Below are 20,023 nucleotides of genomic sequence, written 5' to 3'. Positions count from 1 at the left end.
TTTCACAGCTAATATAATCATTAAATAGTGATAAAAGCTGAGAATAAATAGTAACAATACTGAATGTTATATTAAACGTGGCACCAGTGAGCACAGGTGTAACAGCTGTATGTCCACATACCACCGCAGCTAAGCGCTGCTGGTTGGCAATATAAACTGCCCATTTTTATCCATTCAGGCCAATAGCAAGTACATTAATACGAACAGTATAAGGAAATCTTGAATACGTTAACCGTATAAACAATGATCAAAACCACAAATCTTGTCTATTGAAGTTAATATAAATATTTCACGTTAAGGCTACCTAGTGGCAGTGAAGCCTCGGAGTGAGGTGATGCGTCACCCCTCCAATACTTAGGTCTCTGACCACTATCCTCTCCCGGTTCACGAATACGTTCCTTGAAAATATCTGATCGTACAAGAGCTTCAGCATTTCAACAGCAATAATGATTACTGGCCATGCAAACTGAAAATGCTACTTACCACTTCACATTCCCAATATTACCTATGACACATACACTGACACAAAATTGTAGTGCAGTAACAAAGAACATATGGATAACATTGTGATACGTATGTTACCATTTTTTTTTTACCATGGATTCATATTATCCAATTTTCCTCTCACCTCATAATCCCACTTTCTGAACCCTCAAGTATGCTAATCAAACCTTACGCTAGTAAAACACCCCAACTCACGTTTCTAAGCCGTTGGATGATTCCCCGTTAGTAATAGGCTGGGCAGTGGGGTCTGTGTTCTTGCGTGAGCGGAGGCGGCTCAGGTCTGGGTGATGGGCGTGAGTGCTGGAGATGAAGTCTTTCCGGAGCTCCAAGTTAAACACTCCCTCCATATAGTGAGCTGCCGTCTTGTGCTCTGGTCCGGGTGCTGCGGAAAGAAAGTGAGATATTACTGTCTTGCTAGAGAAATACGGGTAATCACATGCGTCACACTTGATACAAGCTACTATTCATCCATAAACTTAATAATACTCTTAATCATAACTAAGTTTTGCATGCTGCTCTAGTGATATTCACTTTCAAGTAACGGCGCCATCCACGAAGACAGTGAACCCATCATAATGAATCTAATACATTATAAATGTTATCTTCTTACGGCTGGAGTGAATAAATATACTCGCACATTCAACGAATAATTAAAATATAAGTATAAAGTCGGTACCTGCCACTTATTTATGTGAAATCTACACAGATGACGAACGCAAAAAATAAGATCTCTCTGTGTATGTTGAGGAACACTCAAAAGTACTGCTGTCAACAGAACTAATAAAATTTCGTAGGCTGTTTAAGAGGTTTCTGTAGAAATACTATCTGGAGAATTGTAATATCTCGAGGACTTGTTCCAGTATCAAAATGTTTACATGACTATTCATCCATACTTTTTACCCCGTTAGTCTTACTAGAAAGTTTGCAGCAAGTTAACACAAAATGTCAAGGCAATGTTCTTCTCCTTGTGTTGGACACAATCCTTCTACTGGCTATTTACGATGGCTTAGATTGGGAGTACCACATAACGATCCGAGTGTTCCAAATTTGATTCAGTAATGAGTATTAGTCAAATATTCAATACTTAACCTCAATAGATTACTCGAAAATCTAATCAAAATACAACACATAAATCTCTTGTCGAGTCTATAAAACGCTAACATACCTTCAGTCGGGAATATATATATATATATATATATATATATATATATATATATATATATATATATATATATATATATATATATATATTCTTTTTCTTTCATACTATTCGCCATTTCCCGCGTTAGCGAGGTAGCGCTAAGAACAGAGGACTGGGCTTTGAGGGAATATCCTCACCTGGCCCCCTTCTCTGTTGCTTCTTTTGGAGAAATAATAAAAAAAAAAAAAAAAACGAGAGGGGAGGATTTCCAGCCCCCAGCTCCCTTCCCTTTTAGTTGCCTTCTACGACGCGCAGGGAATACGTGGGAAGTATTCTTTCTCCCCTATCCCCGTGGATAGTATATATATATATTAATTTTTTCGTCAAAAACTATTCATTTCTTCCCGCCTTAGCCTCACTGACTTGGTAAAGACGACTGAGTTTTACTATTCCTACTCCAAACAGAACACACAAAGTTAAGGTTACGGGGCACATTTCACATGAAGCAGTGTACAACAACGCTACATTATACACTCGTGCTTCAACTGACCCTGCCTGAAAGAAATGTACTTTACTTCGTTATCAGAAACCCCAAGCTTCGCAACCACCTGCAAAAACTCCTTAAGCTCTGAACCTCACATAATTTAGATACAAGCTTTTCATATTCATAAACAAGTAGTTAAAGATCTACATTCTGTTCCTGAAAGCACTTACGTGATAAAGTAAATATAGTCTCTTTTCTATCTTCATTCAGATTTATCACCTCAACATAATGCAAATATCTGTAGAGAATCTTTTTTTTTTTTTTGAAATACCTGAGTAAATATAATAAACTCCAAGGTCACACGAGAGGAAGCCCTACGCATGTAGTCTTCCTCGACCAATCAATAGATGTATAACTATGTATAATTCAATCATATCCACTCAGTTACATTCATCCATATCCAATGCAATATACCACAGGAAAAATGCTGAGTACGAAAAAAAGTGCTAAGGAAACAAATTACGTTTACGGCGTGTAAAAAATCTGACGACTAATGGCCGGAGTTGTCAACCTTATTTGCAGTCTGAAGCACCGCAACCCTCACACTCACACCTACATTAACCTTTATGATGTTCATTCCATAAAAAAGGATTATCCTTTATCCTCTCAACCGCTCGCATTTAGAGATCACGGTAAGCTATGAAAACATTAAAATGCCAGAGGAAGTGATATGAACAAAAAATGCCGTCCTTATTTCCAAAAAACAACGGGGAAAATGCTCTGTAAGACATACACGGTCTGCACACTACTGGTAAAAATACCCAGGAAGAAAATGGAAGAGCAATTGTACCAGAGAATCCCCTACCTGAAGCAACATGGGTTCAATAATCTTGTATTACGAATCTTTAAGACTTTCATGAGGTCAAACATGGATGATAGACATAATAGGAACACTGCGCTCTTCTGGAATGCCAAAAGACGTTTTACATGATCCTGAAGACGTTTGCTCGAAAAATAAGCGCGAAAGGGAAGGAATTTCGTCGGTGGATCCGAAATTATGTTTACGTTAAAGAACTGAAAGCACTTACACAAAAAAGTCAACGGAATGTTTGAAGTAAAACATGTGTATGGAGAAAGTAACAAAGCTAGTGGACTAATAGATGTTGCTAATATTAGATGGTACTAGTCTACAGGTACTACCGGAACTTTACCTGCTTTAGAAACGTTAATCATAAAGAGCGTAAAGCGTCAGGCTTATGGAAACACGTGAGCAGTATGTCAGTTACAGAGAAAACTCGGCCTTTTAGAGGTGGGCCGTAACAAGTCCTGCACGAGAGGTAAAACACCTTACTGGTGATGGTAGAGTACCCAGAGCTTTTATCATTTTATCCACTTTCCGCACCTAGAAGTCTACCATAAGCATTAATGAAGTGACCCAAATTTGCAATATTTAACATTTTAGTACTATCAGCCCACTGGGGTTTGACATAACACTGTGGCCTCCGTAATTTTCTCGCGTTTACCGCTTACAGGATAACGCGGGGTGCACAATATATCACAGAGGGTGGCAGAAACTAAACAATAACAGAGAAGCCTTTCTAAACAGAGTAAAAACAACTAACTCTGTCTGGGACGCAGTTGTTCCTGGTCTCTGTGAAACGTGTTGGCCAAACTCGATACTTGAGTAAATATCTATGATATTGCAAACTTTGGTGGAGAATATGCAGGACCGTAACCACTTAAGACAAAGGGAAGGATCCAGCAATTGTCTGGTACATGGATGATGAACTTCAACCCAATTAAGTGCAGTAATAAAATTGGGGCACAATGTAATAAAGTTAGGTTACGACTACCAATGCAGGAAGCCAATAACACGAATCTTGCGAGAGCGCCTCAGGAACTGACACTGTATCCAATGCGTCGAATTGGTACCAATAATAATAATAAATAAACTACATACTAGTGAAAGTCAAATTTGCCTTCATTTGAACGTACAAACAATAAAAGAAATTACATTAAACATACGAGCCCAAATCGTAAGCATGCGATAGCAAATTGTTTACCGTACCTACAGGAGGCAAACGGATTTTGTTGACGTGGGACGAACAAAGGAACACAAAAACTGTATCCGACGTACCAGAGCGAAGCCACAGGTCAAGTTCAATTGCCATAGCCCCGCACACGAAAGAAGGGACAGGTAAAGACCTACTTACAAATAATAGGTTCCTCAGTGGATCAGACGGTGTAATACATAACTGAGAGGGGCCGACTGGCTTTAACAATACTGAACGAGAGCAAATTCAAGGCAACATCTAGTAAAAATTAAGAATCTATACTGAAAAAAGGGACTTTTGATAGAAAGGGAAAATTATGGGATCCGGAGTGCAACACTTCCAGATTATAATACTGCAAAGTTGCAAAGGAATGTTGTTCTGGTGAGAAGAGAAACCACCGGGAGGTGCAGGTACCCGCAAGAATACAGCCAGCGCGTGCATTAGGCATGTGTGTAATCCTCAAGCCTTACGAGTGCTGCCCACTGCCATTGTTGCCATCTTGCACGCTTTCCTGGACTCTGAATTTTACTGGATTGTTATCAGACACAGAAATATATCAATGTTGGTTGACAAAAATCATTCCATCTTTATAGATTACGTGATCTTTTCAAATGGAGGCAGCAGGGTTTAATGGCCGGCCACCTTGGTAAAAAACGAGGCAAGTCGGTAAGACCAGGTTTGGCCACAATGAAGAAACGATGTGAAGGGGAAAAAAACAGGTGTGACGCAAGCTGGTTAATGATATTAAGCTGTGGAGTTTATGAGAACAAAGTGTATATAAAAGCTGACAAACTCCTCCAGAGCGCACTTTTGTGGTTTTCCCCGTCATAATTCTGTCGAATTAATTACTTCACATTATGAGGCAAATGTATGATTCTGGGTATCAAATACCAAGAAATATCAAGGAGCGAAAAATATGTCCTAAATAGAGAGGCAAGTCGGGGATCACGAGAGCCAATAGCGACACGACGTGCAGCCACAATAGCGACTTGGTTCGTGTCTCCGATATACACTAACAAGAACCACTTCTTGTTAACCAGTACAAAGAGATCATGTTACGGGGGGGGGAGGGTGAAAAGTGTCTTCAAACCAGCACATTTCTTATCCACTGTTAGTTATATATAGTTCATTACCTCACCCCGCTTTCTAATGAGATGTGGACCTGTAGCCATCTGAGCACTATCAAACAATCATTGAAAAAAAAAAAGATGGATACAGATTTCATAAAGCTATTATAATGGCTTAAGAAATCTATTGTGACATGGTTATACTGTGAACAGCAAGACGCACTGCGTAAGTAGGACTACAACGTTACCCTACGCTTAAATATCAGACATGCCAGAGAACATCAAAATCTCTGGGCTACAACTTTAGCACTGTACTGGCCATAATGAAGAAGCTTGATACACACTACCATACACAGGGAAAAATATAGATTTACACTTATAAATACTAGTCTCTCTCCTGGAGAGCTACTTAAAACTGTAGAGAGAAAACTTGCCAAGTCCTTTTTTTCGAATTAATCTCGCGACTTGCAGTGGAGGGGGCCAGGTGAGGATATTCCCTCAAAGGCTCAGTCCTCTGATCTTAACGCTACCTCGCTAACGCGGGAAATGGCGAATGGTATGGAAAAAAAAAAGAAAAAAAAAAAATATATATATATATATATATATATATATATATATATATATATTTATATATATATATATAACTTGGAAAACGGCATAGTTCATTTTAAGACCTTGCTCTCTTCCTGCACAAAAAAAAACAATAAAACACTTCAAATAAACCATAGGGTAAATACACACTACAATACACTCCGTCTAGTGTGTAATGACTAGACAAAAGCAGAGTGAACAGCTCAAGACAGAAGTCAGTCACCTAAGAGAGACTGAGTACAGGACGTCAATATGAAAGGCGGGCTGATTGGTCACATTACCTAACATGGTTGTCAGGTAGGGCGTTTAAAAACTACAAATGCACATATAAACCTTAATTCAGCTCTAACTTGGGATTAGCGCAATCTAAAAAAAATAAAATATATATACAAGAGTAGGTACGAGTGGCAATGGCAAATGAAAAATACAATTTGTCATCGACGTTCGCAAATTCCCGGAAATAAAAAAATATTGGCTTTCTTCACACTCGCATTTCAACCATAAATACTCACATTAAAAGTAATATAAGATCCAAGCCTACCAACCTGCTCTCCATAAAGAACCTCTAACGAGTAGTATCGGATTTTCTTAATCTATACAAATCATACTACTGAATTAGTTGCACTCTTCAACATGATTCCTGGATGTTTATTAAAGCACTCACAAGCCAGCCATGCTTAATTTGCGACAGATATCGATGGTTTACATTTATATCCAGCTATATACAAGCTGGATATAAATGTACACCAATACGACGAAATACAATCAACAAGCTCTCTCTCTCTCTCTCTCTCTCTCTCTCTCTCTCTCTCTCTCTCTCTCTCTCTCTCTCTCTCTCTCTCTCTCTCTCGTGTGTGTGTGTGTGTGTGTGTGTGTGTGTGTGTGTGTGTATATAATATATTATTCATTTATTTATTCATTTTGCTTTGTTGCTGTCTCCCGCGTTTGCGAGGAAGCGCAAGGAAACAGATGAGAAAAATGGCCTAACCCACCCCCATACACATGTATATACATACACGTCCACACACGCAAATATACATACCTATACATCTCAATGTACACATATATATACACACACAGACATATACATATATACCCATGTACATAATTCATACTGTCTGCCTTTATTTATTCCCATCGCCACCTCGCCACACATGGAATAACATCCCCCTCCCCCCTCATATAAACTATCTACTTTCCCGTCCCATGAGGTTTGAAGAGTTCATCGACTGAGGACAAATGAGAAGTAAGTGTTCATTGTCTTCAGTATGGAAGCTGCATCTTAAGCATGAGGGAGTCCTGTGATATGATGAATTTGTGTTTGTGATGTAGGAAAGATGGATGGTGTCCAGGACGTATACGAGAAAGTATAACTTGTACATGCCTTGGGAGTGCGATTTCCGAGGGGTGTATGTCTGTTGGAGTGGAGTTTAAGACTGGACTGGGAAGGTGGTTGTTCAATGCCTGCTAAGTCATTACCATGTGTATGTATGAAGTCATTGCTGTGTTTGCTGGAGAAACGGGAATTTCTATAATTATAGGTTGTTGAACTTTCCAGGTGGGATAAGCTTATATCTATAAGTGAAGGTTCGTCGTTGGTTTGGATGGGAAGGGTCTACTAGTGGTGGAATGAAGTGAAAGCAGTGCACTCTGAAGTGAGATTGTACTGGAAGTATTTCAGTTTCGGTGTGCAGATGCCGCATCAATATATGGATGCTTGGCAGCCGGTGATTGTTCTGAACGCCCTGTTTGGTGTGATTTTATGTTCACTTTGAACACCATGGAATCATGCAGATGAAGCATACCTTAGGTTGAAGTACATAGACTGTTTATAGACGATACTAAAAGATTCTATTCCCTATCCAAATTTAGAGGAAGTATATGTTCTGAGGGCGTTTAGTTTATAAAAGGCCTTTATGGTGATGTTTGTGGTGTGGGAAGTGAAGGCTACGTGCGTCGTAAGAGATACCTACGTAGTATGGTTATAGTCCAGTTGAGTGGCAGTGGCTGACCAATCAGGGTTACAGGAGAGTGAAGGTTTGGATTCATGTCTTCCCGGAATTAAGAGGGTGAGAGTGGATTTCTGAGGGACTGCGGATATTTTGTTTTAAATGAGTCGGTGCCTTTTTTTCTTGATGTAGTGTTGCATGCTTTTCGTTGCTTGAGTAGTGTCTTGGTCTTGTGATGTGACCTACATATGAGAAGACTTTCACACCGTTGTCTACAGTAAGTAATGGAAGTCGTGTATGAAGACAATAACGAGTATTGGAGAGAAAACTGTTCCTTGGATGACCCCACTGTACTGCTTGAGGATTTTGTGAATGTCTTGATGGCCAGCTTTAAAACTGGCTAGACATTTTTTGACATCTTTCTGAATGTTGGCTTCATGCATCATTTGTGTGATGATGTTTTGGAGGGGAGTCTAATGCTTTGTGAGGCAGGTGTGCACTGTGGTATTGGAATATGAACGAATATAAGTATGTAGAAAAATACACAACAAAAACCTGTTTGCGTTCCTCCACGTAACATACAAATAATAATCAAATAGTAATCACACACAACTGTCGCCAGAGTCCCAGCTTAAGGAAACTGTTACAGATACAATCTGTTAGCTAACAAATTTTACAATTGCATTCATGTTCAAGTAAATACAATAATCAAAGAGCTGTCTACATCTTACGTAAGGCCAAACGATAATATGCCTCTCAAGTTTGGATACCACACCTAAAGAAATAAAAAAAAAAAGAATTTACAGAGAAGGTCCAGAGGACAAAAACAAATAAGGAAAGAGGATTAACAAACCAGGTGGACGAATGGAAGAAATGTGGACAGAACACTGCATTTTAAAAGGCTGTACGATTGTAAAGAATGTTCAAGAGATGGGGCCCTTCGAGTATAACACTCCGTACAGAATAAAAAGGTAATCACCCAATATACCCAATATACACATATATATATATATATATATATATATATATATATATATATATATATATATATATATATTATACTTTGTCTTCCGCGTTAGCGAGGTAGCGCAAGGAAACAGACGAAAGAATGGCCCAACCCATCCACATTTATATATATATATAGATATATTCTTGTTCCCTCCACTTCTGACACATATATCCTCTTTGTCAAGCTTACCTCAATCCTTTTCTCCAAACGTCCAGCCATTTCAGTACAACCTCTTCAGCTCTCTCAACCACATTTTACCAAACCTCTCTCTAACCCTTTCATTACTTACTCGATCAAACGACACACTGTCCACAAACATTTCTTTTCCAACACCACCCTCAGCGCAACTCTATCAAGATCTCATGCATCGCAAACGCATGATATTGTCGGAACTAATATAACTTTAAACATACCTATTAATGCTCTCCCAGATAACGTTTTTTTCCCATGCATTTTTCAAGCTCCCCCCCCCCCAAACCTTGGCCCCCTCACTCACCCACTTCCGCTATCATTTGCTGCCATGTCCACTCCCAGGTATCTATATCACTTCACTCCCCCCTTAGTTTCCTCCATTCAAGCTCTCACTCCAATACTGCTAACCTAATAACCTTACTTTTAATCACATTTACTTTCAACTTCCTCCTTTTACATACTATTCCAAACTATGTCACCAACTTCTGCAGTATCTCACTCGAATCTGCCACCAGTGCCGTATCATCAGCAAACAACAACTGACACTTTTCAGGCCCTCATCCCACATAGACTGCATAATCGCCTCTCTCTCTCTCTCTCTCTCTCTCTCTCTCTCTCTCTCTCTCTCTCTCTCTCTCTCTCTCTCTCTCTCTCTGTAGCACTAACTAAAGTTCTGGTTACATCCTAATGGGTACGAGGGTGTCTCCTACTCCTTGCCGTACTATAAGCTCAAGCTTGTGGTGGCTGCTGCAACTAGATACATCGACCCCTCTTCGCAACACACAATGATCCAGTTGGTTGCACATAACCTATCAATGACTGCAGCCTCTTCAACACTACTCAGATATCAGCAAAAAAATACCAACTATGCGTTGCATTTATTCAAAATTTCGCCATACAGGGAACTACGAATGCTTTGTCCGCAAACATCAGCCACAATAACAGCCACAGGCCGGATCTTTTCCGCCTCAACAACACCAATTACGTTATGTCGGGGCCTAGCCCAAGGTCACTGGACACCGCCACGCTGCACCCGATACTTCACAGGTAATTAAAACGTTTAATACTCATATATGTATAAATATCATCTCAACTAAAGGCATTAATAGGATTCATCAACGCTTGTCGAAGACGAGTTTACCATATACTTTAAGCCAATAATCTTTCAAGACCTTGTTATGAATATATACATATATATATATATATTATATAATGGCACCTCACGAAGAATGTAGCGTTTAAATGGAAGCCCTACTTTCACAAAGGCCTGACGACAGCTGTGGGCCTCACGTGTCCGATACAATACTAAAGATTACAAAGAAAAGTGAAAAGTGGCATATATCAACAACTTCTGCATTTAATAAACTGAGTTCGGCCACGACAGCGTTTTCGCTTTTATGCACTGCAGTCACGTATGAGCAGCATCAATTACGGTTGTGATACGGCAATACTGCTTACAGAATCAAACCTACGTTATAATACAGTATATGAAAACTCATAGGTTCTAAAAAGTTGATAAATACATTATGATCTTTCAAATGACACTTGTCAAATCGTTTGAGAACGGCTCTCCGAATATTATTATTTTTAAGATCAAAGCTGTCACAGTTACATACTTGTTACTAACATACTGCACCTCACCTTCATCAAAAACTATAGTTGTTAATTAACTTCTACAGCAGTTATACCCAACTCCACACAAGTTAAATTTACCTTTTATAATTTCGTTCCTCCTTTGTAGACCAGAAATCATTTCGGACAGTCAAGGTTGGTATTTAAGATCAGCGATGGTGCAAGCCGCCAAGGCGACACAAGCACAAACACACTCAGCACAAGCGGACCAGCAAAGTATCAGCACTGACCCGCTCTTGACCAAAACGAACCACTCACTGTGGCAGCAGCAGCACACACCCGGACCTTACCACAGTCGGCCATCGAGTGGTCATGGAGTCCAGTAACCGCCTCTAGCAGCCCCACCTCCCCCATCACCAACACTCATCCACCCACCCACACAAACGCACGCACGCACATAAGTAAGGGATTACTGTGTCCTTTAGTCAATTATACTCATACCTCTCCTATATAAAATAACATATACACTAATATCCCATGTCCCCGCGCATCATATAACAAGCTGTCAACGACATTAACCTATAAACCTTTTAAAACGAGCTAACACGTGAAAGTCGTGAGATGACATATGAAACTGGCTTGTAAGCCAAACCTGCTGTGTAGTACAAGTACACCTCTTGTTTATGATGGCAGACGAGGCGAACAATTTCATCTCCTCACTCCTGTGAAGACATCAAACAACTGATGCATTTTTGTCTGGCAGCGGAACTGACGAACGACTACATCCCTCCCTAACCCCACCTGAGATCATCGTCTCTGGAAAAATCCCGCCTGAGAAGAGCGGAGAAAACTGCCTTTTGTTCCTCTAGCGAAACTTTTCACACGAAAACACCGTATAAGGTTGTTTATCTATGGGTTGGAGCCTTAACTTCATAGTCTGTGACCTCTATCAGTGCCCCAGGCTCGAAAGGACACCCGGTTCCTTGTGCGAGATGTCAAGACCAAATGGTTATACCCCATCACAGGAAGAAACGAGAGATGACGCTCTTTGTATGTGGTATTAAACTACGGGGCGGGAGGGAATGTTTTCTCGACGTACAGCCAAACATCGCCAGGATCGCCCTAAAGGCTACGGTCAGCAGCAAGACAATGTGGGGAATGTGAGGTCCAGGACACTGTCTGGGACGCAGATGTATCGCCCGCTGATCCACACCAAACCGCAGTGACATGATCTCAAGTGGATGTGTACGTGGATATGAATCACACTCAGATAAACCAACCAGCAAACTCTTTTAAGCCCCTGTTTACGACAGGACCCAGGACCCAGACGATTTCATCTTAATCAGCCCTTCATCAAAAGCACCTCATAGTCAGCCAGAATGAGATTTCCTATTTGCTTACGCCATCTATCTTGCAATCAGTTCAAGAACACAAAAGTCACTACCCTTGCAATACCCGTTGTGACCTTAGTAATCCTTCTTTCATACGATTCTCTAAATTCCGTTGTCTTTCTATCCCTATCCCGGTAGTTGACATATGAGGACGTATAAAATATCGCCATGTACCTAATTAAGATAATTTCCTGGTAAAAATAAAATGCAATACTAATAATATTAATCAGTTTCTTGATGAAGTCTAAGAGCAAATACATTTCTAGAATTAACCATCTTGCAAAAACTCGGTGATGACGTATATGAAAAGGTGATAATTCAAAACCTTTTACAAAAAAAAAAAAAAATATTAAAACATTTATCTTTTTTAACGTGTGACCCTACAATGGGGCAGGATTTTTGCATAACTACATACTTTACCTAGTTAGGTATATATCATCCCTGTATTTCACCTTTCATCAACCAACCCATGGCTCGCAGGGATTACCTATTACTTAATCCACTCTCGTCGACCAACCTAGAGCTCTCGAGGACTTGTATACTATACGTGTTTCGTGAGAACCAAAAGATACCAACAGATTCTAGGCACTCCCGAACATACCCCGTATACTATACGTGTTTCGTGAGAACCAAAAGATACCAACAGATTCTAGGCACTCCCGAACATACCCCTCCTTGTGATATGGAGTGTTCTACGATTGCGCCCATGCTTGCTCCTTTACTTCGCATCAGCCTAAGAACTGGAAAAAATAGAGGATCATTCTTTGCAACACAAATTCCTATAGCTTCCGGATTATTTCCCTATTAACAACGGCGTCCCACAAGGTTTCTGTCCTGTATTCATCGCCAGTCTCCACCAACGATTTACTTTCTTCGAAAGTTAACATGATGCCCACATACGAAGACTGAAAAATACATTCCTTCATTTCTTTCGAATTTCCACCACCTTCTTTTGCTCGCTCTGCGTTTCACCGTCATAACTTCCTCTATAAACTTAGCTTTGGACGGGATTTCCCTGTAGGGTAGACGTAATCCATTGAAGTTTACCTCCTCTGACAATCTCTCTCTCTCTCTCTCTCTCTCTCTCTCTCTCTCTCTCTCTCTCTCTCTCTCTCTCTCTCTCTCTCTCTGGTGACTCTATAACAACCACTCAACACGATCACCATATCTGGCATCACCGCATCGTTTATCTTGACAACCTTACATCATACTGACACTTAAGTCTGCCTCTAAGAAACTGGGAGGGCTGTTCGCAAAGTCCCGAGATTCTTCGCTTCTGAACAATCGTTTCGAAAATAAAAAGGATTAATTCTCCCCAGTATCAATTAAGTACAGCTCCCACATCTAGTGAGGTTCTAGTTCCACATACATTTCACAATCATTGAAATCAATGCCATCTATCAACTCTCCCATACTAAAATCATAATCTGACCCACTTGCCCATTGCACAATGTTTGTTCTATCTGCTATAGTCATCACCTTAACTACTTCAGCGGCTAATCAAGTGCCTCCAATACTTAGGATGACCGCATATTACTCAGCAACTCAGTGCACTACATGGTAAAAGTGTGTGGACAGTGAAAACTCGAGTGTGGCCCGTTGCGATGTCTGTTTCAAGAAATTTCAAAGCTTGGGAACCCATTACGATCTCATATCAGCCTAATAGGTGAGATCTGCCCTTTTCTAAATGGTATGTTTCCCACTTCCTCAAAAAGCTCTTATATTTTTCCTATTCTTTCCTCGTTTCTCCATATCTTCAGACCCCTTCTTTATGTCCTACGTGAGGCTTGGCCTTGTCAAGGACTTTTGCCCGTGGCTGGATTCTTGAACATAGAAGAAAAAAGGTACGCTCCACCCTAGTGTTACGGACCAACACTTGGTTCTCAAGGACACGCACATTATGCTTCACTGACGTGTCATTGACAAACCTTCGGCTTTCAAGGACACATACACTATACTTTACCATACCACTGAATAACTCTTGGCTCTCAAGGACGCATATACTGCACCTCACCAGTCACTGAACAACCTTTGGCTGTCTAGTACACATAAGCTTTACTTCACCAGTCACTGAACAACTCTTGGATCTTTAGGACACGTGCACTATACTTCACATCACTCAATACCTACTGGCTCTTGGCTCTCTAGGACACACGCAAAGCCTGTCACTGAACAACTCTTAGCTCTAAGGAAATAAAACCTATATTTCATCCATGTGTCACTTATCACCTTATAATACATGGACACGGATGTTCGATGTTTCACCCTTGTCACCAATCTAACAACGGCTCGAGAGTATAAAGGAAACATATAGTCTCTGCCTCATCAAGCTGCCAGCAAACACCTCGTGGCTTTAAGGGCACATATACACATTCACTTATGCGTCATCTCACCAACCAAGCCATGACTCAAAAACACATAAACTATGCTTCACCCACATGTCACTGACCAACCCATAGACTTCAAGGACACGTACCTACTGTGCATAGGCCAAGCTTCACCGACCAACCCATGGCTCTCAAGGACACATAAATTATACCACAACAACATGTCAACAGTTAACTCAGCTTTCAGGGAGATGCAAATTTTCAAGGGCAGTTTGTGTAAAAAAAGATGGGAAATATTTAATCAAAAGAGTAGCTTCACTAGCATATGGAGACTAAGAATCTTCATAAACTTCTTGAAATTCATCCAATTTAGGGCACTACAGAAACATCAACACTTAAACCAATATAGAAAAAGAAACATCTTGCATAATTTCTGTATCCTTAGTATACAGATAGTAAACACAACCGCAAAAAATGTCAACAAGGCTGGGAGAAAATGTACGAAATGTCATAGAAATGTGGGGTAATGGAGTAAGACACATGCCAACGAGGTCGGATTTTTTTTTCTTTGCCACTGCCTATGACATTCCGAAATTTACTTTTCTGTCTAGATAATATCAATATCATCAGCTGGGATGTCCCATCATATTTCGGAAATTGGGGATTAGCCCTGATTTAACTGAAACAAGCAATATGAATATGATATATGCTAGTGGAGTTCTACCCCACTGAAAAGGTCAAGGCAATATCTCATTCCCCATATCTATGAATGCCGACAAAGTTCATTAATTTCTTGAATGTTTTTGTCTGGGTATCTAGCAATACAAGGGTTACTCAGCAAAATGCTATGGACATCCTGAAACATGCGCTTACCTCGACACCAAAATCAATATTTCCAAATTTTCTTTATGCATTCTATTAAGTTACTGAAGCTAGTTGACGGGAACTGGTCCAAGACTCATGCAAAAAGTATAAAAGCACTTGCATCCCATACTTTATGGGAACAGAATTCTGAGTAAAGTACTGAAAAACTACACAGCCATTACATTGGAATGGGCCCTAAAGCATCTCAGACTTCATATGGCATCATCCCATGCATGTACATAGTGACCACTTGCTAGCTGCAGAGCTATTTCACCACTGCAATTCACTTGAGTTCATAGGGTGGTCACTGGCATTCAAGAACTTGTCCTAACCCTAGAATATATCAGGATGTTCCTACACAGTATCCTGGAATGAAGTCCAATTTGCTGTTTGAACACATTATCTATGAATGTAGTCCAAGTCATAGTGTATCCTACTTTGGACATGAAGTAAAAAAAAAAAAAAAAAAAAAAAAAGCAACTAGTAGACCCTTTTAGCTATCTATCATACAGTATCTGCAAAGGGAGACTACAGATTTAATCCCTTGTTTAACTTCAGGCAATTTCTTATTCAGGATGAAATTCTTTACCTAGTTGAAACACAGGACACCTAAAAGAACTGCACAGCAAATCGTTGTTCCAAACAGCATGATATACCTCAAGAAAGTTAAACAAATCTAGTAATTTTGGTAAAAGATGGAAATGCAAATTTCTTAATATGTACAAAGATGTTGTTTAACTTGCATGAGGGTGTTGATTCATTCTGAGGTTCCAAAACCATGGAAAAGTTTTACTTGACACACTGTTTGGTCTTTCATAAATTACGAGGGAGAATAGATACATTCTGTCATAGCCAAAACATTCACATGCTACCACAAACAAGTTCCTCCACAAGCAAAACTACCAGTCTGTCTTTCAAGGTTTTAAGAACATCCCAGACCAATCTAACTCATCTTAAGTCATATAATCAATGCTTCAGGTGGAAAATTCAGTAACTGATTCACATGAGAATCATATAATGAGCATCCTGCATCCAACTTTGGAGCAAACTCATCTTGGATGTACAGGATGCTATAATTCATAAATATCTTCCACAATTGTGGATGCCTCTTTCCATACATCATATGAGTTTGAGGAGAGACTACTAAAGTGTTAATCAAATCACAACCAAACAGAATTTATGATATTAATGATTGTATGATGAATAATAATACATTATTATATAAAAGTGCATGTATCAATACATTATGGAGAATATAGCAAAGCAAAGTTCTCTCAAGCTGACATTTTGACAAACATATGAAGAGGCTCTCATCACCTAAAGCATTTATGTATATGAACTGATGACATAAATCATTACAGCCTTCATATATTCATAAATAATCAACTTATTGATAATTTTTTTTTGATTGTTTAAAGGTGCATGTTTGTAGTGGCTTGGAGGCTTGCCAAGGCTAATCATGCAGCATCCATATTCCTCTGCCATGTAAAACATACACACTGCCACCTTTCTCTTTGTCTCTCTTACCATTCAGTATTTATTGAGTATATAATGTTATGCATTTAGTAAAACAATGTTAAAAAATACAATCAAGAACTGAAAATATCATCATAAATTAGAACAGATCGTAAACATTTACAAATGAGTAAGCTACAACCAGCAGCTGCCTGGTTCACCTTGGGTGTGGGTCTCTGCTCAGGGTCCATGCCAGGTTTGCTAATGTGTTAAGAACAGGCTAGCTAAATTCACCTTGATTAAGGAAGAAAGTTTTTGGTATGCTGAAGAATTTTGATATAACTACAGACATGTACAGTCACTCCAATGTGTCAAGGCCCTTTGTGGCAATGTGGTTGGTGTAGATGGAACTTTAGTTGAATTTCTCATGACAGTGGGCGAAAAACCAGTCCGGTTACTAAAATCTTATTGATCTACAAAACGTTTCACAGCTTAAAAAAAAAATCAGAAATATCTGACCAACTGTTTTGATATACCGAGTATCAATTATGTGCAATAAAATCAAAATTATACAGCCCATAATATCTGGAATATCTAACTGGCTATATCAAATGAAAACTGATCTTTTCTTTTATACCTGTTCACCATATCTTACCTCAACAAGTGAAATGAAAGATATGAGAGGAAGTTTTCAAGCCTCCTACTTCTGATATTTAGTCACCTTACACAAAAAGCAAAAGATAATGGGTAATTCTACTTTCATCATATCCCTTAGGATGAAAACTGATAATACAGAATAAAATAAAAATATCTTAATAGAGAATTGACACAATAAATGTTAAGAGTACTTACCAAGTAAGGCTCTTAGTTTCATATCCATGGAGAATTGAGGCACATAATCCTTAGATAACTGGTCACACTCAATCTCTTCTTGATATGGCGTCCGTCCATAACCTAAAACCACTATATTGGAGTGATCAATGGGCTCAGTGGGTGGTGACATGGAAGGTGACGTGATAGGAAAAGATGAAGAGGTGGACATACTTGGGGTTGTTGTCGTAGGTGTACTGCTGGAGAAGGTGGGAGCCTTATCAGTGATTGGTGACTGGGGGGATGCTGGGGAGAGTGAAACTTTTGGTGACAGCGGTGATTTTGATGACAGAGGTGTTAAGGGTGAAAGGGATTTTGTTGAAAGTGGGGATTTGGGAGAGGATGGTGACTTTGGAGTAAGTGGAGACTTTGGAGAATCTGAAACCACTGATACAGATGCTTCTTCTGTGACTGTAGCAGGATGAGCAGTAACAGGACCATCGTGAAGCAATAATGATGCAGGTGAGGCTGGTGCTTGGGGTGCTGCTGACACGACGGGTGGACTAGACAAGTATGTGGGAGCCTCTGTGACACTGTTGGTACGGTAGTGAGTACTTGTGGGTGTCTCTGTGATAGCAGTGGAGCGAGAGAGGGAGTCCGCTACACTAGTAGATCGACTGAGAGAGTCACTGATGGCAGTGATACGAGACAGTGATTCGTTGATGCTAGAAGTACGAGGGAGATGAAGAGCCTCTTGTGACATACTGCAGGACATGACCACCTCTTCTGAACTGTGAAGAGGGTCAGCCAAACTTGTGGTTCTGGTGATGGTTCGTGGAGAATGTGTTGCAGCAAATGATACTGTGGAAGGGTTTGGTCGGTGTAGGGAGTCTAAAGATGTACGCCATGAGTGTGCTGGACTTAACTTGCTGGGGGAAGCAGGGGATCCACTACGGCCTGATCCCAGGGATGACCCAGTGCCACCACTTGCTAATGAAGTGGTGGAACCATCACTTGCCAAAGAGTGAAGAGCTGTGGAGGACAATGCTGGTGATGACTGTGAGGGGTGTAGTTGACGCATGGAATTTTCCTTATCTGAGGCATGACTGACCAAATCCTGAGGATGAATGTTGGCTCGGCGAGCTTTGAATGCCCTTAGCTCCTCAGCAGTGAAGTTGACTGTTGTGGATGTTGTTCTTGCATGACCCATCCATCCTGAAAATAAAAGACTCATGTAAACTCTTCAGGGTGGTTATGAATTTTTCTATCAACCTGTCTATCTATATCTCTGATGCTCATTCCCTTTGGAAACTACCCCAAGGGGGTGGCCATGGCAAATGAATCTCTATAACTGGTGAACTCCAGTGCCTCTTCATAGCCTTTTAGCACCCGGTAGAGGGGCAAAAGGGGTAACTCCAACGCAGTGTTTCCAGAAATCTACCTAATATTCCCACCGATTACTTCTCCCTGATGTTCTTATCAACAGCTACCTAATGTTCACATCTAAATGTTCCTACCTATTACTTCTACCTAATGCTCCTGTCTAATGTTCCTATTGACTACTTCTATCCAGTGCTTCTACCATTTTGCTAAAAGGCAGCACAGATCTCAACAGGAAAATCTGGAGTTACAAAGAATGAACTGCACGAGTTAAGTGTTGTGAAGTGTTATATGTGACAAGGAGAGACTATTTTTGTGGACAGAATGCCAACAGTCCATGTGTGGGTGAGACAGAAGGAGAAGGTAGGTACGTATGGCTGAAAAGTGCAACTTGACAGCCACTGAAGTGATAGCTCACCACGCAGCAGTAACTAAACCTCCTGATACCCAGGTGGATAACACCAGTAATATAACTTCCTGGTCAGTGGCTGCCTACCAACTAGCAACTACTACCATCATATATTCTAAACTAATAATGTGCTAGAAGCACACCAAAATGTGTCACAAAACATTTATATAGTGTTCTAACACATTGGCTTTCCATTATTATGCTAAACGCAATATCTTCTTACTTACATACCGTAAAGAAAGCAAACCTGGAGGGCTAAAACGATGAATTAGAATTTGATATAGCTTTTCTCAACACTGTAACATAAGAGGCAAAGAAACCAATACCATAAGCTTTTCCATAATATCATTTTTCTGTATGATTGACAAGTACAGTGTCTATATTCATCAGCTTAAATTGGTAAATACTTCAATGGTCATCAAAACAATCAGCAAAGGGAATATACATTAAGCAGCAATGAAGGTTAAAAAGGCTAAGTGATTACTTGACATACGAATTCAGATTTATCAAAGGCTTTGACAATCTCAATCTAGTCAGCAATTAATATGTCTTATTTCACTCTTAGAAATTAATGCAAACCCATGGGAAAGTACTTTACTTCAAATGAGGAAAAGTAATTCTTCTCCAAAAGGACTGTTGACATATGGAATGATTTACCAATAAAGGTAGTTAACAGCAGATACATTAAGGCTGAACTCGATAAACAGTTTCAAATCTACAACTGATATTAGCTATGCCTCCATGATTAAATAAGAAATCTATAGGTATTTCTCCTTATATAATGTTTTTTGGTTTTCTACTCCTAACACAATAATATCTTTGCT

The 20,023-nt window shown here is 39.8% G+C and overlaps 1 protein-coding gene across 3 annotated transcripts in view; it reads right to left on the bottom strand.

Annotated features, from left to right (window-relative positions):
• Positions 1 to 20,023, bottom strand: part of LOC139765125 (uncharacterized) — a 1,132,594-nt gene that overhangs the window by 42,591 nt on the left and 1,069,980 nt on the right. For all 3 annotated transcript variants that reach the window (XM_071692317.1, XM_071692316.1, XM_071692314.1), the window contains 2 exons: positions 17,453 to 18,625; positions 700 to 886 (listed from right to left, as the gene is read on the bottom strand). In XM_071692317.1, coding sequence (XP_071548418.1) covers positions 700 to 886; positions 17,453 to 18,625 — 1,360 coding nt within the window. The remainder of the gene's footprint in view (positions 1 to 699; positions 887 to 17,452; positions 18,626 to 20,023) is intronic.

This window comes from Panulirus ornatus, chromosome 52, assembly GCF_036320965.1.
Source record: "Panulirus ornatus isolate Po-2019 chromosome 52, ASM3632096v1, whole genome shotgun sequence".
In the NCBI taxonomy this organism is placed as follows: Eukaryota; Metazoa; Arthropoda; class Malacostraca; order Decapoda; family Palinuridae; genus Panulirus; species Panulirus ornatus.
Note: the sequence above shows the minus strand (reverse complement) of the source record. Positions and strands in the feature narration are given on the sequence as shown.